This window comes from Anabrus simplex, chromosome 4 (assembly GCF_040414725.1).
Source record: "Anabrus simplex isolate iqAnaSimp1 chromosome 4, ASM4041472v1, whole genome shotgun sequence".
NCBI lineage: Eukaryota > Metazoa > Arthropoda > Insecta > Orthoptera > Tettigoniidae > Anabrus > Anabrus simplex.
In genome coordinates, this window is record NC_090268.1 from 114,975,209 (window position 1) to 114,997,926 (window position 22,718).

Genomic DNA, 22,718 nt, shown 5'->3' on the forward strand with positions numbered 1-22,718 from the left:
TCCATAACGAATTATTATCAATTTAACAAAATCTTTTTTTTTTTGCTAGAGGCTTTACGTCGCACCGACACAAATAGGTCTTATGGCGACGATGGGGTAGGAAAGGCCTAGGAGTTGGAAGGAAGCGGCCGTGGCCTTAATTAAGGTACAGCCCCAGCATTTGCCTGGTGTGAAAATGGGAAACCACGGAAAACCATTTTCAGGGCTGCCGATAGTGGGATTCGAACCTACTATCTCCCGGATGCAAGCTCACAGCCGCGCGCCTCTACACGCACGGCCAACTCGCCCGGTTTTAACAAAATCAACACGGTGTTTTAAATAATGCATATTAAAACTGCAGCTGCCTAAAAATACTGTAGAGCCCATTTTGAGAGTCTGTTTTAGGCAGTTAAAATAACATTTTAGCAACTAAAAATCCGAGGTCTAGTAATCACTATATCAACAAACACAAACACCAGTCCCCGAGCCAGAAGAATTAATTAGACGTGATTATAATCACCCATCCGGCCGGCAATCGAATCTGGGACCTTCTGAAACGAAGGCCTCAACGCTGACCATTCAGCCAAGGATTCGGACAAAACAAAATCATTATTGAGTTTCATTAGTTCTATCGGTATTAACATTCAACTTTTCGTCACCAGTAAGCATACAGTGTGTAGAAATACCGCCAACCGACGTGTTCATGTGAGGTTGAATTGCAGCGCCTCTAGCGGCAAATATAGCATCCACAGGGCGGACAGCTATGAGTGGCTATTGGGCAGGCTTTGTATTCCTTGTAGGCTAAGGTTTAATGCCTTTGGCTCGGGGAGACTGGATGTTTATGTTCATTTTAATCCAATCCTCTTCATTAACACATCGTCCTATCAGCTATCACAGAAACTTCTAATAGCGAATATATTCCTCCACATAACGTTGGCTTCAGGGTCGCCCAATCGTAAAACTGGGACAGATACACATCAAGTATCGAACCCATAAATTAGGGAAAATGCTAGAAAAAGAATTGCTACGTTGGTTGCAAAAGTCGCACATTGTGCGCGTTAAATAAATTATAAAAGTCGATGAAAGAGATGAAAGAGAATAAATGTGAGTCGGCCAACTTCATCATTCTTTCTTCTTTGCACTTTGCTATGTTCTCTTTGGTTATGGAGGTTATGGTGGCCAAACCAAATCAACACAAATAGTCCGACGAAATGGTGGTTTGCAATGAGAAATGTGTGCGTCAAATAGGACAGTATCTGAATGTTCCTGTTGGTAAATTGTCTTGTGATGCTTCGGGAAAAGTGAGTATTGATGAAAGTTACTCCAATGCCCTCCATTTAACCATAATAGGTATAACCCAAAAAACGAACGCAGTACTTGCTTACCTTCGTTGCTATATATACGAGGTATTTTCTCAGTACGTGACAGTCCAGTTTTGTTCCGTTGAGTGGCTCCTTTGTGATTTGTTACCGTACTAGGTTGACTTTTTTAAAATGATAAATGCAGTTAAAAAAATATTCAGAGTGAGGTTAACGTTGGGTCGTGGTCAGTGCTAAGCATACGCGCATGGAGTTTTGTCTTAAGACTCCGGAAGCAGCCGTGTTACCGTATGGTTGGATATGGAGGTATTCGTGATCGTTGCAAGCGGCCAGTTCCGTTGAAATATGTCTGCTTTTAAAAATTGTGCATAAGTTTTATGTACCCAAATTGGCCGTTGCAGAAGTTTATTTTATTTCAAAATTCTCTTGTTGGAAATAGGATGAACATATTGTGCAGATAGTACGATTCCAAGTATGATCTCTTCGACCATCGGCTACACGCTTTTTATGAATATCTAGTTTACATCTCAGAGAGGTATCTCGCAAACGTCAGACGGTAGAGAAGTCTCAAACGTGGCGAGGCTATCCTGAGACATTTTTTCTGCGATTCATGTATGTTCTGGCTTCCGAGATATCGCCTCACTTGTAAGTCCTACAGCAGCTATCATGTTTCCTAAGCCAAAATAATGGTATACCGTACAGTATACAAGTACACTCAGTTTTTTTGACATTACTGTAAAATAGATTTTACACACTTCACTTAAGCCAAAACCAAACCCCATGGCGCAACAGTCCCGAAGGGCCATGGCCTACCAAATGACTGGTGCCCAGCCTGAAGGCATCAGGCGTCGTGTGGTCGGCATGACGAATCCTCTCGGCTATTATTTTTGGCTTTGTAGACCGGGGCCACCATATCTCTGCCAGATACCTACTCAATTGCAATTATATAGGGTGTGTGGACCTGGAACCAGCCATTGGATCTAGGTAAAAATCTCTGACCTGGCCGGGTATCGACCCCGGGCCTCTGGGTAAGAGACACATATGTTGCACCTACATCACAATGCCGGCTTTCATTTAGGCCTAACCTAAGAAAATGGGTAGACTGATGAAAAATTATATGATGGCTAGACCTTGATACCATAGTCTGAAAAGAAGATAACACTGTGCAGGTAGAGTTCCTGGTTGCTCTCCTCAACGAGTGAATTCAGTAATGGCGACAGGCGATACGTAACAGAGTAAAATCATATTGCTCACCGTGTCATCTGTGCTAGGTACTGTTCTAGAGTTGGCCTCTTGTACACAATAAAGATGTGGCACTAATGCCTGTCTCTACAGCGTGCCAGTACACTGAACCATTGTGAGTTTGAATCCCACTTTCGGCAGATCTGAAAATGATTTTCCGTGGTGTCCCATTTTCACACCAGGCAAATGCTGGGGCTGTACTTTAATTGACCGGGTGAGTTGGCCGTGCAGTTAGGGGCATGCAGCTGTGAGCTTGCATCTGGGAGGTAGTGGGTTCGAATCCCACTCTCAACAGCTTTGAAGATGGTTTTCCAGGCACATGCTGGAGCTGTACCTTAATTAAGGCCACAGCCGCATCCTTCCCATTCCTAGGCCTTTCCTAGCCCATCGTCACCATAAGACCTATCTGTGTCAGTGCGACATAAAGCAAAAAAAAAAGGAAGTACCTTACTGTAATTAACGTCATGGCCGCTTCCTTCCCACTCCTAGACCTTTCCTATCCAATCGACACCATAAGACCTATCTGTGCCGGTGCGACGTAAAGCAAGTAGTTTATTTATTTATCTGTGTCCAAAATCACTACAGTATATTTACAACTACTCTATTTACACTTTGTTTTTCCAGTATTTATCTGTCGAGATGGCACATTCATTGGCTTCCACCAAATCCTTCATACTACATGGTTTAGGCAGATTTCTACAGATAAGAAGGTGTCCATGATCTTGCTTTTCACCTCGCTCACACAAATCTTGATCACCGTGCTGCCACCTTTTCAGGTTGGTTTTACATCATGTCACTCCAGATCTTAATCTGTTAAGCGTCTTCCAATGTCCATATTGGAGATGATGTCCTGCAGCTGGCTTCTCTTTCACTTCCCATAATCCTACAGGTGACTTCATTCTCCAGAGTTCCTTTCGCCGAGATTCGGCTCATGATGGGATTGACGTTGTTATTTGTAGGAAGCTCTTCCTTGATTTCAATCTTGATGGGTGGGCATGAAGTCCAAACATTGTATATCTTGGATCTGTTTCTTGCTTCTTCTTCTCAGTCTCTGCTGCAACTTGTCTCCTAACATCTGGAGGTGCTACTCCCATAAGTGGAAAGATCTTATTAACACGAGTTGGTTGTAAGCAGCTTGTAACAATGCGATCTGTCTTGTGGAGGGTAACATCCACTTGGTTTGTATGAGCGGAATTCCTCCAGACTGGAGCAGCATACTCTAGTGGCAGAGAAACACAGGGCAAGGGCAGATGTACGGAGGACGTTAGGCTGTGTTCCCCATGTTGTATGTGAGAGTTTGCGAATTAGATTATTCTTGCTGCATACCTTCTGTTTGGTATCTATACAGTGCTGTTTATAAGTTAGGGCATGGTCCAACTTTACCACTAGATATTTGGGTTGGTCACAATGGTTTAATTTGCGTGATTTTGAGAAGGGTCACAGAATAACTGGTGTGATTCATACTACCTAGGCACTGACAGCTAGAGGTATTGGGAGAATGAAAGAACTGTTAGCTTGATTGCTTGAAATATTGAAACTTCAATCGTTTGAGTCTCGTATGACTTATATTGGCTCGTTCCCCGTGGTTTTCTGGAGGTACGAAGGAGGCCCAGAAAATAATGCACCTTAATTTTTTCTCTTCCTCCAACAATGGTACGAATGCAAAACTTTAAGATATGAATTCTGTGAAGTTTTTGTAGTGCGGCACAAAGTTTCAGTTTCTTTCGATGGAGAGTATACTTTCAGCAATGGTTCTACATGGCGTCTGTAAGTGATGTACGTTACAAGCAGCGTGTCGTCATTGAATTTTTCACTGCGGAGCAGGAAATGATTGGAAACATTCACAAACATTTATGTACAATTTATGGAGTGTCAGCGGTTGACAGAAGTACGGTCACGTAATCTATAATTTTCATTTCCGTATTGACAATTGCACAATTAAAAATAGGAGAGGATTTCCACCAATCAATACTTATTTATTGTATATATTAAACTACAGGACTGGTTTCGACCTCATATTCAAGGTCATCTTCAGCTGAACCATACATACATATTTATATAATGAAGCTTTGATTAAGATTGTGGTGTTGAAGGAATGCCATATGATGATGATGTACATTTAGTTACATACAAATGGGGCACGTCTTAGCGTGAACTGGCGTATATGTCATTCTGTACAATATTGCAACTGTATGTCTAAAATGTTGAAGGTCTTAAAACTAGTGTATAAAACACGTCTTTTCCTAAACTAACTTATATATATGTACAAGATAAAAACAATATATAAAAACACTTCATGCATATGAACATTCGTTCTTGCTTGGTGGTCAATACATCGACTAACTTCCGTATTTAAGTCTTATTCACAGTTGTACACTTCAGCTGCTATTCTTGGAGTTTGTAAAATTGCATGGATAAAAGTTTTGTCTTCCTGTGCGTATGTGAGATAAAACACTTTCAATTTTAAAAAGGTGCCAAATGTATGGATGAAATTCAAGTAAAATATGTTCAGCTCTGAACTTGAATTTCATCCATACATTTGGCACCTTTTTAAAATTGAAAGTGTTTTATCTCACATACGCACAGGAAGACAAAACTTTTATCCATGCAATTTTACAAACTCCAAGAATAGCAACTGAAGTGTACAACTGTGAATAAGACTTAAATACGGAAGTTAGTCGATGTATTGACCACCAAGCAAGAACGAATGTTCATATGCATGAAGTGTTTTTATATATTGTTTTTATCTTGTACATATATATAAGTTAGTTTAGGAAAAGACGTGTTTTATACACTAGTTTTAAGACCTTCAACATTTTAGACATACAGTTGCAATATTGTACAGAATGACATATACGCCAGTTCACGCTAAGACGTGCCCCATTTGTATGTAACTAAATGTACATCATCATCATATGGCATTCCTTCAACACCACAATCTTAACCAAAGCTTCATTATATAAATATGTACGTATGGTTCAGCTGAAGATGACCTTGAATATGAGGTCGAAACCGGTCCTGTAGTTTAATATATACAATAAATAAGTATTGATTGGTGGAAATCCTCTCCTATTTTTAATAGAAGTACGGTCAGTCGCTGGGCACAGAAGGTGAGGCCATCTGAAAACGGTTCAGCTGAGATTTGCAGCGGTTGGGGAGGCCACTCACAGTTGTCACACCTGACAAGATGCAGTGTGCTGATGTGCTCATTCGCAAGGACCGAAACATAACGACTCGGCAGTTGGCGCAGGAGTTGCCAATCAGCAAAGGAAGTGTAGGTGTAATCATCAGTGCTCTTGATTGCGCAAAAAAGTGTTCACGATGGGTTCTGCGTCGTCTTACGGAGGAACACAAAACTCTCAGAAAAAAGCATTTCTTCTGAGTTGCTGCAACATTTTGAAGCTGAGGGGGAAGCCTTCTTGTTCCAGATTGTGACTGGTGATGAAACCTGGGATCACCATTTTGAGCCCGAAATAAAACAGCAATCGATGGAATGGTGCCATCCTGATTCTCCACAGAAGAAAAAATTCAAAGCAACTTCTTCCGCTGGTAAGGTCATGATCACTTGTGTTTTGGGATTGTGATGGTGTCATACTCATTGATGTGATGCCAAGAGGCACCACCATTAATTCTGAGATGTATGTAAACACATTAACCAAACTCAAGAAGCGCTTCCAGGGACTTGAACGCCATAACAAGCCAGGTGATTGTCTGCTTCAACATAATACATGCCCTCACACAAGTTTGAGGACGTCGGAACACATCACGAAAGCGGGTTGGACAGTGTTACTCCATCCACCCTATAGCCCTGACCTAGTTCCCTTAAACTTTCACTTATTTGGGCCATTGAATAATGCCATTTGTGGGATACATTTTGAGTACGACGAAGAGGTGATTTGCACAGTGAGGAAATGGCTTCAGGAGCAGAACAATGAGTGGTACCGACAGGGCATGCATGCCGTAGCATCTCGCTGGAGGAAGGCCGTAGAACGGGAAGCAGATTTTGTGGAAAAATAGGGATTGTAAAATAAACATCTTTCTTTCTTGTGTATAAGTTTCATTGTGTTCAATAAATAATTGTTGACGGTAGAAAATGTGGTGCATTAGTTTCTGGGCTACCCTCGTAGATATCGATTGGATGCAGCTGCTTCACATACTCTCTTTAGTTACATCTGTGGCATCACTAAGTCGTTTGGAGTTTGATTAGGCATATGTAGAGAATTCACCCTGTTTTGACACTTTGTCATGTGAGCGCTGTGTCTTTTGGTATGGGCTAAAGCAAATTTTTTACTTTCATTGATCTATCTGATTCTTATTCTTAGTTTTGACACTATGAACAATGCTAGGAATGCCATTCCTTATGTAGCCAGTCCTTGATGTGGATGGTGTGAAAGTGTCGCTTATAGGGTCAGTTGGTCTATTTTAGTGGACTGGCAGACTAATATTCCTACTTCGGTGATACCTACGCTATCTATGACAGCTGAGGGTGGAGCAGTTGAGGATCGAACCAGCCTTTTGGGCCTTTTTATGTGGCTTCAGATCTCTCAAGTGTTCCTCCATTTATGGAATCTGCATTATATTGATATTTTGTGCTAGTCAGCAAGATCTAGGATGACTTAAATTATTGGTCAGCCTGTGCAAATCATTAGTGACCTGGCAAGCCAATATGATGGGATATCCTGACAATGCACCAAGTGTGTGCTTTGAATCTCTCCCATCTAACCCCTTTTGCTTCATTCGGGTCTGACCAAAAATCTTGTTACTGATCATAGCCGATATGGTATCATGCAAATGGTGGTACACAGGTGATAAGTTTCTGTGACCTAAAAGTGTTAGGAATATGCAAGGAGACATGACCTAAAAACCTTTGAAATATGATCCAATAAGACTAAAATCTGAACTTACTGTGTAGTTATTTATTAAATCAAATATATTTACCTGATATATGCAATTTCTGTCATTTTCTAAAAGTTCACAACTACTCCAGATACAGCATTTCATACACCCTGTAATTTAAGACAACAATCATTAAAGGTACTGAAGGTGCAAATGATTTTTAAAGTTCAGAATAAAATAATAGCCCTCACTGTCAAGGAAATTGTACAGGATGATCACATGCATTTTTAAATTTCCAAATGTGAATTGTCTTTGGTTGTTTTTTATTTAATTCCCGAACAAACTTTGCTTGAACTCACTCTATGTTATAGGCACAAATTTTAAAAAAAAATCATCTGGAGAAAATATCTGTTTCCTGTCCTTGATATTCTATACAAGTTTGTTATGTAGGCCTATGCCAAACTCCCAGATAACCTGGAAAAAGAAAATGAATCTTGCATATTGCTGCTAGATGATAAATCAGGTAATGCTTCTTTTGAATTGTTCTCTCCAAGGAATCACAATTGCTATAATGTTGTAGAACAGCATCTATCCAAGTTACCCAACAAGTAAGAGCAATTTGAAGAGGAAGAGCTAGAGTAGAATTGGTTTCTTTTAACCTTTGCATGTAAAGTGAGCTTTTAGAAACATTCTTCATATGAGATATTAACCTCTCTGTGTTGAGGTTGTAGTTCTTGATCCTTCACTGGCCGGTGTCCAGTAATCGGGAGATAGTGGGTTCGAGTCCCAATGTCGGTAATCCTGAAGATGGTTTTCCATGGTTTCCCATTTTCACACCAGGCAAATGCTGGGGCTGTACCTTAAGGCCACGGCCGCTTTTTTCCAATTCCTACACCTTTCCTATCCCATCGTCGCCATAAGACATATCTGTGTCGGTGCGACGTAAAGCAAATAGCAAAAAAAAAAAAAAAAAAAAAAAGATCCTTCACCACTCTTTGCAGATCATGTGAAATGTTGTAATGTGGGCCATAGATAGATACGTTATTTATTTTATTTATTTGTTTATTTATTTATTTATTTATTTCACTGGTAATACACGATAATTAGCAAATGGAAAAGAAAAGTTCCTTAATTATATGCCTTATCCATGTCTAAATGGTCAGTGTGCTGGCCTTTGATCACAGTGGTCCCGGGTTCGACTCCCGGCAGGGTAGGGAATTTTAACCATTATCTGCCTGCTGTCATTTCTTGATGGATACAGTACTTTTGCATCCATCTCTTGGCACAGGCCAGAGCAAAGTGTAGCTTCCACTGAAGTCCCAGTCTCATCCATGGCTGTGACAATATGGAAGCTGCTGGGTTATGGGTGGTGCTGATTAATGACATTCAGAGCACAACCAGTGTGTCTGAGTGTCATGAAAGGTGTTGCTCATAGGGTTAGTTGTGCTACAATAGCACTGTCTGGCCCAGTGAGGAAAGCAATGGCAAACTACCTCACTCCTCGTCTTGCCTAGTACGCCTCATTTTGGTACTGCCATTGGTTCTTGTGGTTTCCCTATAACTGCATAGCCTTTGGTGATGCTGTTTGAGGATCCAACCAGCCTCTGGGCTGATGACCTAACAGACACAGACATTGGTTAATTTAACTGGCACGGGGGCTGTGTGTATATGTCGTCTTCATCATCATTTCATCCTTGTCATGACGCGCATGTCACCTATGGGTGTCGAATCAAAAGACCTGCACCTGGCAAACCAAACATGCCCTCAGACACTTCCGGCACTAAAAGCCATACGCCATTTCATTTTTTTTTACTACCTACTCTAGGTATTTACCATAAAGCTACATTTGTATTATATCAAGAAAAAGACAACTGACAAAATATTTGGGTAATTAGTTAAATTACATTCAGATTTCCGTACAGAAAGGGGTCACAGGCTAATGTCTATTACCAAGCAAGTTGGCCATGGGGTTAGGGACGCACAGCTGTGAACTCGCATTCGGGAGATAGTGGGTCCGAACCCCACTGTCAGCAGCCCTGAAGACGGTTTTCTGTGTTTCCCATTTCCACACCAGGCAAATGTTGGAGCTGTACCTTAATTAAGGCCACGGACACTTCCTTTCCACTCTTAGTCTTTTCCTATCTCATCATCGCCATAAGATCTATCTGTGCCAGTGCGACGTAAAGCAGATTATAATTTAGAAATCTAATGTCTATTGCTCTTGTAGTTGCCATCAGGAGCTCAGCTGGGTCACCAAGGAAGGATTTGGGGAGAGGCATTCTTGAACTACATGCTGGACTGTTTGTTGTCCTGCACCACACTAATTGCAGCTTAGAGGATTTTTATTCAATTTATCCAACGAGTCACTACAGTTACCACAGTTGGTCCTTATTCTTTTGAGAGCTGATCAAGTTCTATGGTTTAAATAACATGCAGGGTATTTCAAGCTGCTCAGGTGTAGCATTGGTTTTCCGTATTTCTTTCCATGCGTTCTGATGTAAAATCATTTTTCAATGAGCTCTCTTGCAGTTTTGAGAGAAGGTTGACTAGAACACAGCCTGTTCCTTTTAACAGAAGGAATATCATCGTGGATACATAGTGAGGTGGTGTTACCTCTATTCATGTTCTCCCGAACAAGCATGCTTGATCATTGTAGGAATGGAGGAGTTATGTATAGTTTGATTCAGCTGAGTGTCAAGAAGATGCATACTGTTCAGCTAAGTCGCAGCACAGTACTCTACCGCAGGGTAAACCAAGCCAAGAGCAGATGTCCTGATTGTTGAGGCTGAGGAACCCCACATTGTACATGAGAATTTCTGCAAATTGTTGTTTCTGGCTTGAATTTTAGCTGCTGTTTTCAGTAAATAATGTCTGTAGGTGAGAGTTCTGTTAAGGGTGACCACAAGATATTTTGGGCACATGGTATGAGAAAGTAATCTGTCTTCAAAAACCCACTCAGTTCTTTGTTAGCCAACTTGGTTAGGTGAAATGTAGATAATTCCATCCATGCTGCACTTTCAGAAATATACACTATTAGTGAATGAGTCCCTGGTCAAAATGGACTTGGTAACTTCCAGAACTTTATGATTTATGGCGTGTGCCCAGTCGTCATATTCAAACTTTCTTGAAGTGGTTTCATGCATGTCTGCTATGTACAGACTAAATAGTAGATGGGCCAGTATGGATCTTTGTAGTTGGTTGGTTCTACCCACCCTAATTACTTAGTCCACTTTTAAAATAAACCTCATGCTTTCCTTGCTGATAAGAAGGAAATACAGACTTACGAGACTACAAATCTTCCTCAGACTATTGTAGGTATTAATCTCTATATAAACAATCTGCAAACATCCAACATGCTTTAACATAAGCTAGTAGTTTCATTTGAAAATATGTTGATGATCTACTTCTACTGCAATCATTTTCTAGCTCCACGAATCTGCTACGCAGGCGTAGCAGGGGGAGAGGTGATACTCCCAAGTGGCGCGTCCCAGGTGGCGGATAGGGGGGTCCTAACCGGCTTGCCGGCGGACTTGAGGGAAACAAAATACCTCTCGCGGACCAAACACACACCCCCTGTGGGTGGGGGAGGCTGACGAATAATACACCCTCGGTATCCCCTGCCTGTCGTGAGAGGCGACTAAAAGGGGCGACCAAGGGATGATTGAATTAGAACCATGAAACTACTTTTGATTCGTACCATCACGCGGGGAACACCATGGGTTGCCTGTACTTGCGAGTTGTACCACTATATTCGGTACGAAATGGGTTTGTGTTTAGTAGTAGTCATGAGCGTGGCCTGGGGGTTTCCAGTACCCGTGCGTCGTACCCATGTGAGCACCACCGCGGGTCTGGGCGTAGCCTGTGAGTTGTACCACTATATGAGCGACACCGTGGGTCTGCGTTGCCTTTGATTAGTATCCACTCTGTGAGGAACACGACGGGGCCCGTGGGACCGGCATCTGTGCCTACTACACCTAGGTGAGGAAACTCATTGGTTTGCATTGGCTATGAGTGGCGCCATTGTGTGAGAAACACCATAGGTCTGCGTTACCTGTACGAAGTACAATACTTGTGAGTAGTACCGTCTTGTGTGGAACACCGTGAGTTTCGCTACTTTTGATTAGTACCCCAACATGCCAATACCATGGTTCTACTTTACTCGCGACAATTCTGTGGGGCCTTAGACATTGATTTTGCACCCCTTTCGACATCAAGCATCATCGTGCTTTATGAGTGGTCCCTTGGTCAGTAATCAATTATGTATGATCTTTGAGTCTGATCCACTGTATTTTGGTTGTTTGGTTCCTTTTTGTTGGGTTCATGTCCATCCATTCATGACGACATTATTTTTTTTTTTTTGGTCAGTGGATGAATTTGACATTTTTGTTCTTTCATTTCATACCATTAGGGGCTGATGACCTCGATGTTAGGCCCCTTTAAACAACAAGCATCATCATCATCATTTTCTAGCTATACTGTTAGTGCTGAATGATATGCTGTATTTTCTTTCCAGATATCTGTTACTACTGGCCCTAATAATGAAGATAAAATTATAGGATTTGCTACTATAATTGCTCAGCTTGCACGGGCATCCAACCGTCCACAGTTTGGAAACGATAAAGAAGATGAAGCGCTGGTTAGACAATGGCTGGAGTACGCAGTCTGTTATGGGAATTCCAGTCATTGTTCACAGACTGCCCACAAAGTTCTAAAGGTATTTATTTGATGTTCAAGTAATATATTTTTAATTATTGTTTAATGTTACCAGAATTTTAGACTGTACGAGTACTCTTGCTGTGTTATTAAAAAGAAGGTAATAATTCTATAATTATCAGTTTTCTGTTCATTTGAAATTATGTTACAAAAAATGACAGTGTGGCTGAAGTCAGTCTTATTCTGATATCACCCAGAAATATTACAGAATTTTTTTAAGTATTCCCCAAAAACCGTAAATTTAGTTAGTGGGATGTAAAATCAATAGCATTAGTTTATGTATTACTATTTCATAGGATTATGAAATTCCAAATAACAAATATATTTGTAGGCTACAGAATATAATTCCTATTTTTCAATAATTGAATATGCATCAAAGACAGAGAGTTAAGGAGGAGGAAGGAAATATTAGGTAAATGATAAAAATGATAAATGTTATTTACTCCCTCTTCCCATGTAGACTTTTCAGTTTACATTTAGTATATGTTTCTGCCTTCGTAACTTAAATTTAACTTTGTTGATTAGCCTTAAAACTACAGATATATAGTGTGGTTTGTCCTATCTGTCTGTTAGGTTATCAGCTCAGAGGCTGGTTGGATCGTCAAATAGCACCACCACAAAAATCAATGGCATCGCTAAAATGAGGCATGTTATGCTAGATGACTGAAGTAGTTTGCCATTGCTTTCCTTACTGGAGTAGTAGGACTGACCCTGTGAGTAATACCTTTCATAGCTCTCAGACACACACAAGTTGTGCTCCAAATGACGTTCATTAGACAGCCCATCCATACCTCAGCAGCTTCGTATTGTCACAATCATAAATGAGACTGGAACTTCAATGCAAGCTACATTTTACTCTGGCCTGTGCTAATAGATAGATGCACAAATATTACATACTGTCTATGTATCAGGAAAAGACAACAGGCAGATTTGTTATTTCAATTATATATACTGTAAAGATGTTCTGTATAGTTTCTTCTTCTTGCTTCCAAATTTGGCCAACTGTGGACCGCGTGAAACTTAATGCTTTCTGGCCAGCCTTCTTCTTTTCTCTTCCCAGAACTTCTTCATTCGTTCACTCCTTATTTTTCTCTGCTCCTCAGATATTACAAATTTGGGCCTGTTCTTCCGCTGCTCTTCATGGAATTTGTGGTCATCTACTCAAGTTCTGAAGTTCTTTCTGTTGAGGATCAATTCTGGTGTTATTTTAATTTCTTCTGCGTCCTTCTTAACCTCCTCCACCCATTTTGTTGTTCTCCTCAATCCAATTATATATTTAAATATCCTTTTAGTCAGGCGGTTGTCATTCATTCTGATGAGATGTCCGTAAAATTTCAGTCTTCGTTTTCGCATTGTGTCCATGATCTTTTCGGAATACTTGTAGGGATCCTCATTTCTCCTTTTCCTCCACGTACCATCCGTCCTTTTCTGAGGTCCAAGAATTTTCTTCGGAATTTTTCTTTCCTTCTTTTCAATTTCTTTTACAGTAAGTTCCCCTTTTTTATTTAATATAAGGCATTCTGAACCGTACTGCCCCTTTGGTTTTACAACAGCGTTGTAGTGTTTAATTTTGGCTTTGTAGGATATTGCCCGTTTATTGTACCTGTTCTGTGTCAGTCTGTACGCCAGTTTTAATTTTCTAGCTCTTTTCTTGTTTGCCTCCTTGTCTAGTCCATTGGGTTGGATCAGTTCTCCCAAATACTTAAACTTTTCTACTCTTATGTGTTGTTTTCGATGTAATAAGGTATTGGCTGAAGATTTCTAAGTCGCTGTGTTCAATCAGATTTTGTTACTGAAATTAAAAAAAAAGAAATTGTATTGTTCATTTTCCATGTTTATTGGGAATGCATTCTTTTCTTTAATTCTCTTTGTGGATTCTCCATAGGAATTGAATGACGTTCTTTCAACTCGAGTTTACTTCGTTGGAAATTCACCGACGTTGGCTGATATTGTACTGTACCACGTTTTATATCCTGTTATGGTGAGTAAAATTTTCTCGTGTTTTTAGCGATCTCTCATATTCTCTTTGTGCTGGGATACATTGAAACCTGGTTGACACTTTTTTGTGAGAACAAAAAATCTATAATGCTTCATTAAGGAAGAAGTACAAGCAGAACTGAAAAAAAAAAATTAAAAAATGGGACTTTGGTTACGATAAAGAAGCAGCCATCGCCAGTTCACTTGAACTGAACAGGTGGACCAGCACAAATAAATTCTTCTAAATAATTTTACCAAAAATTGTTCAGTCGATACGGAACCAAGTATGAGATTCATCACTTGTAATAATTATAATAATTCACTTGTAGGTGCTCTTAAATGCTATTAGATATGGTATTCATTAAGGTGCGAGGAACAAGATAAGGTGCAAAAATACTGCCTTGTATCATCGGTTTAACCCACCGGCTTACCTAACTGTCGAATCGACAGGATGTGCGAGCCTGTGCCCGGTTTACCTAACCGTCAAATCGATGGGGTAATGCAGCGCCCTGCTTCATCGATGGTAAAGTGAAGGTAGTACATTAAAAACTCAACAGATGGCATTACAATCATTTTTTATATCTGAAGGAAGTCTCTTCCGCTGTATTTGAGTCATGTTTAGGGGATTAACCACGTAAATTGAAGATAGCATTGCACTGATGTCACGGATGTTCAGTGAGTAAAGATGAGCATGCGCAAGGCTATTACCGAGCGAGAAGTCATGGATATTTTACTGAATAGTGATTGTGAAGAAGATTATAATATATCAGAAAGTTCTACCTGTGAATCTAGTGATGTGGATACATTATCTATTGTGAAGAAGATTATAATATATCGGAAACTTCTACCTGTGAATCTAGTGATGTGGATACGTTATCTGTGCTTAGTGAAGTTAGTGGTAGTAATACGAGTCAAGAAGCAGATGAAAATATTACGAACGTAAATGTTCCGACACACCGTAAGAATTACTAGGTCAGTTTATAGTGCATAGTTTTTTTCACTGTAATGTAGCACATTCAATTGAAATGATTATTTTTGAGTATTTCTATGAAAGTTTGACAACGTTTGAGCCAGTAGTTGCAATGATATCATTTAAGCGCAGTCTTGCATGAACCTTATAAACACCAGCATTTAAATGGTAATTTAAAGAGCCAGAACTGATGTTTATAAAGTAAATGGATGGGTTAAGTGGTTTCCCCTCTACCAAGAACCAACAGTCTCTAGGAAGGTGGATGAGTGGGTAGAGGAAAGGCCACTCTCTCTTTTCCTTGGGATGAGAAATCACCATTCTTCGTCGTCTTTCAATTTTATGACTGCATAGGATCACTTTAGTTGGTCCATTATCCAGCTCTCTTCATAGGGACTGTTCAGGCCTTGCAAACGTTCCTGTATTTTTTCATGTGTTCTGATCTTCATGCCCTTTCTGGTGTTGAAAATATTTGTGTTGTGAGTTTCTTTCATGTGAGTGTGAAGCAGATGTTTTTGTCCTCGATTTTTTATTTTTTTATTTTTGTCTTACGTGTGGTGTCTTGCTAGTGTAAGGCCTGTTTCTTTCAGATCCCCTCTAATTTCTCTGATCCATTAGCATACTGTTTTGTATATTCTCTGAGTCAAGGTTAAACTGTACCAGTTGTTTCAGAAGTCTTGAATCCTGCATTCTCATTATGTGTCCTAAGAATTCCAGTCTCCTCTACACCGTTACTATAAAGAATTATGAACCTAGTTCAGTGCGCTGGTAAATGAAGGTGCTCAGATACGTCAGCCTTGTGTCTGTAGATTACTGGCATTTTAATAAACTCCTGTCGTAGACAATTCCAGCAATTCAGCATCTCCAAATACTGTAAAATTAGTTAGTGGGACGTAAAACCAATAACGTTGTTGTTGTTGTTGTTGTTGTTGTTGTTGTTAAGAATTATGAAGCTTTTGAAAACAAGTTTTATCATTTGTTTATGAAGACATTCAAATGGACTGCTCTTTCATCTATAGTACATAGTCTTATTTAGTAATGCCTTACATTGTCATCCATAACTCTGTAATCCTGCATTTGGAAAATAATTTGTTTGAATCCTGCTATTGGCAGCCCTTATTTCCTGTAGTTCTTTCATTTTTGCCCCAGCAAATGATAGAGATGTATTCCTAGTCATAGATCATCCATATTCCAGTGACACTCAAAAGCTACATATACAGTATTAGTGATGCTGATTTGCTATAAATAAAGAGAAATGAAAAACTAGGTGTCACCAAATTGCGCTGTGTTCTTAGTTTCTGTGTGAATGGATTCATCTTCTCACATTCTTTTGTAAGAAAGTGTCATCAGTATTTTTATTATTGCACACAACAATCATGTTGAACATGGACATAGGAATTTTTGCCATTTGCAAAATATATGTTTCTCATGTCTTTAATTACTGAGTCTTCTTAATATTTTCTTCTCAGTAAATTGCCTTCTCTATAATACACAGTACCGGTACCATAAATTCAGAAGCTATGCTTGGGCCTTGGTTGCAAATCAGGTGTGAGCTCTCGCTGCTTACTGAATCATTATGCCCAGTCCTTGGCAGGTACTGGTACTGCAAATTTTTAATCTTGACAGTTTCAGTTGTAAACTGCTAAGGAGGTAATTGCTATATCCAGTTCTTAAAACATATTCAAAAAGACCATGACTGGGAGGCAGGATTTTGGTTTCTTGCATTAATAGTCAGTTTGCTGGCCTTTGGATCGGAGGACCCTGGGTTCGATTCCCAGTTGGGTCGAGGATTTTAACTGTGTGTGATTAATTCCTCTGGTTTTGGGGACTGGGTATTCATGTTCATCTTAGTGTACTTCTCTTCATCTACATGCACCACACCACACTTCCAACCACAATAGAAACACACAGTATTGTGTTCCACATAGCATTGGTGTTAGGAAAGGTATGAGACTAAAATGGGGTCATCCGGGAGATAGTAGGTTCGAATCCCACTATCGGCAGCCCTGAAGATGGTTTTCCGTGGTTTCCCATTTTCACACCAGGCAAATGCTGGGGCTGTACCTTAATTAAGGACACGGCCGCTTCCTTCCAACTCCTAGGCCTTTCCTATGCCATCGTCGCCATAAGACCTATCTGTGTCGGTGCGACGTAAAGCCCCTAGCAAAAAAAAAAAAAAAAATGGGGTCAAATCCACATTAAGTGTTAACCGCAATAAATTAGGGAAAAAGGCCAGGAAGAAGACAAGTAACTGGGACTCAAGAAAATTGAGGTAGTAAAAAGGAAAATACACTAAGGGGGAATGTGTTAACCATAAGTTATATGAGACCTTTCGGTGCAACACGTGGTGTGTGGCCTACTGTTGTTTGCCTCATACTAACGGGGAGGAGTTCAGACTGCATCAAGAGACGAAGGGAAACTTGGAAAGGGAGAGGGCGGGGCAAGGAGAGATAAGACAGCGGGGTTAGAAAAGGGGAGAGAGGAAGGGGGGGGTTAAGGGAGAGCTGAAGGATGTGGGAAAACAATCTGCTGAGGAAGAGTGCTGTGAATAGTATGAAAAATTGTATTACGACTTTTTGGTTTCACGTTTCTTAAAATGGCAGTTAGAAGACGGTCAAACAAGAAAATGTCATTAAGGTTATAATTCGGGTTAAAATATTGATCGCCGGGCTGAGTGGCTCAGACTGTTGAGGCGCTAGCCTTCTGACCGCAACTTGGCAGGTTCGATTCTGGCTCAGTCCGGTGGTATTTGAAAGTGCTCAAATACGCAGCCTCGCGTCGGTAGATTTACTGGCACGTAAAAGAACTCCTGCGGGACAAAATTCTGGCACCTCAGCGTCTCCGAAAACCGTAAAAGAGTAAGTTAGTGGGACGTAAAGCAAATAACATTATTATTATTATTATTATTATTATTATTATTATTATTATTATTATTATTATTATTAAAATATTGATCTATATGTATGAAGCAACTTTCTGTAGTGTTAAGGATTTTGAGAATTTCCATATCTTGCTTTGTGTCTGTGAATTTGTGATTATAGTCACACATACAGTATGCTACCCCACAGCCGAAAACCTATTGTACTTCAGGGCATTAACGTGTTCTAAGTATCTTATATTAAAGCTCCTTCCTGTCTGTTCAACGTAAGAAGAATCACAACCGTTGCAATTAATCCTGTACACTCCTGATTTTGAAAAACTATTGAACTTGTTTATGGATGTGTCATTATGTAAGATTTTTTTCATTCCTATTACTGGTTTTGAAAACTACTTTTAGATTTTGCTTTTCAAAGATGTTGGTGATTTTGTAAATTTGTTCATTGAACATAAAGGTAGAAAAAGAGTTGTTTTGTTTATCTTTTTTCAAAGTGGTTGAGGGGTGATATTTATATTTATTGATCATTCTTTCAATAAAGAAACTGTTGTATCCGTTAGATTTAGCAATGTTACAAATAGTGTTCAACTCATTTTTGAGGTCTCTTTGTGACATTGGAACATGGAAGGCTCGGTACACCATGCTGTTGTATGCCGCTCATTTGTGACTTTGATGGCATGAAGAATCTTGATGGATTGTAGTGACTGTTTGGGTAGGTTTTCTGAAAAACTTAACTATTATCAGGCACCCAGGCTCCTTAATATATAAGTCTAAAAAATTAATTTTCTGTCCAGTTTCGGATTCAAGTGTGAATTTTATATGTGGATAAATGTTATATAGATTAACGAGAGTGGTAGGAGCGTGTGTTATGCTCTCATGCATAATTACTATGGTTTCATCTATGTATCTTGCCCAGAAAAGGATGTTGTCAAAGTTGTTATTATTATCAGTTTTGGAATGTTCCAAAACATCCAAGTAAATCTCGGCTATGATACCCGAGGCCAGCTATCCCATACCGAATCCTTCTTGTTGATAAATGTTATCAAAAGTGAAATAATTATTGTTTATAACTAATTTAAGGATGGACATGAAATCCTGGAATTCTAATTTACTTAGGCTGCTGTATTTGCTTAAATTGTTTTGAATGATGGGGTATGCCTTGGAAATTTGTATACTAGGATACATGTTCACAATATTGAATGAATGAAGAGATTAATTGGATTTAATACTAAACTTTTAAATTTATCAATCAGTTCTTCAGTGTTTTTAACAGATTTAATAAAAATCGATAGTTCCTTCTTAAAAACTTTCGAACGAATTGTGACGCTTTATATAAAGGACTCGGTCTATAGTTAGTGATCGGGCGAATGGGACGCCGGTCTTGTGTAACTTGGGGAGGGCTTTGGGGGTGGGTAGGCCTGGGTTCATACTAATTAGTTTAGGTTTTTCTTGATCTGTCAATGTGTGAAGTATTATTGATAGTCTGCTGAAGTTGATGTTGGATTCTCGGGGTAGGGTCCTTCTTTACTGTAGAAAATGATTAAAAAAATGATTTGTTTTGTGTATATAATTATTTTTATCCATTATAATGGGGTGTTACCCTTATCTGCTTTTGTAATGGTAAGATTATCATCATTAATCCTCCTTTTGAGAGCATGTATTTGTTTTTGTAAAGAATTGAATCTTTGTAGCTATTGTTGTTATGAGCAGTAAGGGGTGAATTAGGGGAGTTAATATTGTTTTTTGGGTTAATATTGTTCAATTTTCTTTTTACTTCAGTTCTTACTTCGTGTTTTTTCTGCTGGCAATTTGCTAATGGCTAATTCTGCTTCTATTGTTGTAGTGATTGCTGTGTTAAGGCTGTTAAAATTAGGCCAGTTGTGTTTAGGACTCCTGGCTAAATGGAACTTTCATCATCATTCAGTGACACCTTTGACAAATTTATGATCGGACGGTGAAATTGCTTGGGCATGTTAGTGGTTTTGCTGGTTTCTTTAGCATAGCTATTATTGAGTGTAGGGTTCATTAACATGTGCAGCTTTGTCTTCAGGGTTTTTGTTTCTTAGATATAACGATAAATAATCTATTATCTAGTTTGAAAAATGTCCCAGTGAGCATCCGAAAGTAAACTTGTAGTTTCGAGTTTCGGGGTGAGTCTCATATCGTCTATGGTTAAAAAAAGGATTTTTTTTCTTGTACAAAAATCTAATCTTCTTTCCTCTCTCAGCCAAATCTTATTTATTCTAGTTTGGGTCTTTGTAATTTGAAACGAAGAACATGTCTTTTAAAATTGCCCTTAGAGTTGGGTGTCAGATTTTGAGCAATACACTGTTTGAGAAATTCGATGTCTTTGCCCAATTTGGCTATTTTTGACTTTAATTTACTTGCATGTAATAGAATTCCTAGGGTCAAAATTCTGGCACCTCAGCATTTCCAAAAATCATAAAAGAAGTTAATGGAACATAAAATCAATAATTTTATTATAAATAGTAGTGTACAGTACCTCCCATTTCTTTCAAATGTTTAATCCAAACTAATGTTGCTTCAGTTAGTCTCACAACCACACAGTTACACTCTTTCCATGCAGTGAATTCACGTCTGACTGTCAGCTAGTTGTTTTTTTTTTACGTCGCACCGACACAGATAGGTCTTACGGCGACAATGGGATAGGAAAGGGCTAGGAGTGGGAAGGAAGCAGCCGTGGCCTTAATGACTGTCAGCTGCGTTAGCATGTACAGTAGAGTAAGGTACACTGAGACAATGTTATACCCTGTCAATTCAACCTATACTGGTTGTGCAGTCTCCAGAACAGTTTGTGCCCTTTCCTTGTTAGATCCCAAAAGTATGCTAGTGGAATTCAGAGTCCTTGGATGGATTCTTTGTTTTCGTTAATTGCAAGGTCTTCTGATTGAGTTGTTCATGAGGCCCAGCCAGGCCCACACGGCATCACACAGTCATTATTACTCAGCAACTACATAAGAAGCATGTATAATTTAAGAAATGCTAAAAATGTGGGTGACGTTCCTCCCTTGCTCTTCAATATCGTATGTGACTGACTACATGTTTTTGAGGACTTCAGCTTTCATCAGTTGTGACATTGGTAGAGCAGTATATTGAACACCATTGTATACAAAATAAGCTTGTTTCTTATGCCCCAAATTGTAGTACAAAACTTTGACAGATGAGTAGCCTTTTGCAACAATTATACAGTAAATTCTCTTAAAATAATTATCCATTTAAAGCAACTAAAACCCCAAATAATGAGTTTTTGTACTAAGCTATTCTGAATATTACTGCATGCTGTACTGATCGTGTTAAATGTATTGATTTCATGACAAATTTGCTTTGCTTTTATGTTTTGTTTCAGATGACACTATCCTTTCAAGAGAAGGAGCAGTATATTCATGTCTCCAGGTGGTTCAATCATATTCAACAGGATTCTAATTTGAGACAGAAAAATAATTTGGTTATCTTCAATAGAACATTATTATATTCTTAGTTCATATTTGTGTTACTGTATTTATTATGTTAAGACTGCTGTAATGCCTGCGATTGTATGAGTACTAGCTCAGCAAATTCTACAAATGCAATCGTTTAATGTTAATTGTTTGATCCTGTGACCATTGCTACTACTCATTCCATAATTTACGTCAAGCTATTATTTCGGCTGTAACTGATTCATTACAACCAATGTGATCACCAGTAGCACACACTATTTCTCACTCCAATTAAATATCCAAATAGCTTTTTATTTATTTATTATGCAACACAGGTACGTTAAATTAATCCTGCTAATCATATGCACTCTTGATTCTTTTCAGTGGTGTTTGATATAACCATGTGCTTCCTCTTCTTTTCTTTTGTATATGAAGTATGTATCAATAATAGAAATACATGTAACATGCTGTTATATAAGATATAAATTCAAAACTGCTTTAACAGTCAACATACTAGAGATGGGGAGATTGTGAACGAGCGATTCGTAATGAACAAATTGTTGCACTGAACGATTGAATCATAATTCAGTGAACGAAATGAATCAACTCGTTTGTGAATCGAGAGATGGCAGCCGCAACTTGTTCCTTGGTTCCTCGTTCGTTCTGATTCATATTACCAAATTTGGTATCCACCATTTTTGAATCATTGACAGCTTGTGAAGAACGACTCTGTTATTTTTTATTTAACCTGAACTAAAAGTCCAGTTCACAAGTCAAATACTTCTAACCTAACTTTACAGGAAAAAATATTTTTTAAAAATAAGAAGTTATCACATCATTTCAAGTCAAACATGTCACGGAACTGTAATATACACTCAACTTCCAGCTCGTTGCGAAATGTTAGGTTAAGTTTACTTCAAGGTTCCCGTTCTCGTACTTGTGAACTACTGTGAACTAACGTGTGGAACTTGGAAGCCTCCCCGTTCTCGTTCTCAGCCCATAGTAAGAATCGATATAAGTTTTTTTTTTAAATATTGTCATGTCATGACGTGTATATGCAACTGGAAGTGAAATAGCAACCATGATTTCTTTATAGTATATAGGCAATACAAGACTATTAAGGTACATTACTTATAGGATTTTCATCGTGATGACAAAGGGAGCAAATAAAGCAAGGCATAAATCCTCCAAATGATAGATTCTTGTGAATGCGATATGTATGCCAGTAACTATCTAACACATGACCTTAATTATTCCTTAAGCATTTTCGTAAATTGTTCCATACTTTCCCCTTTGGCGTTCGCCTTTCTGATTTCTATGGTTACTCTGAGGAGCGGCAGTATGTTAAGGTGCAAACGTACTAAACAAAAGAC

The 22,718-nt window shown here is 39.0% G+C and overlaps 1 protein-coding gene across 2 annotated transcripts; it reads left to right on the top strand.

Moving 5' to 3' along the window:
• Positions 1-1,142: 1,142 nt before the first annotated feature.
• On the top strand, positions 1,143-22,537 carry AIMP3 (aaRS-interacting multifunctional protein 3). 2 transcript variants are annotated; one of them, XM_067146276.2, is made up of 4 exons: positions 1,143-1,280; positions 11,890-12,090; positions 13,975-14,070; positions 21,276-22,537. In XM_067146276.2, exons 1-4 carry the CDS (start codon positions 1,191-1,193, stop codon positions 21,405-21,407), a joined length of 519 nt encoding a protein of 172 aa, XP_067002377.1. In that variant the 5' UTR covers positions 1,143-1,190; the 3' UTR covers positions 21,408-22,537. The 2 variants fall into 2 exon arrangements, with proteins under 2 accessions (XP_067002377.1, XP_067002379.1); XM_067146278.2 differs by lacking the exon at positions 13,975-14,070.
• The last annotated feature ends 181 nt before the right edge of the window (positions 22,538-22,718 follow it).

Coding starts and splice junctions, on each gene's coding strand:
- AIMP3 (XM_067146276.2), top strand. CDS start 1,191: ATGGTGGTTTGCAATGAGAAATGTGTGCGTCAAATAGGACAGTATCTG. Junction 1,281..11,889: donor CTTGTGATGCTTCGGGAAAA/GTGAGTATTGAT, acceptor TTTTCTTTCCAG/ATATCTGTTACTACTGGCCC. Junction 14,071..21,275: donor ACGTTTTATATCCTGTTATG/GTGAGTAAAATT, acceptor GTTTTGTTTCAG/ATGACACTATCCTTTCAAGA.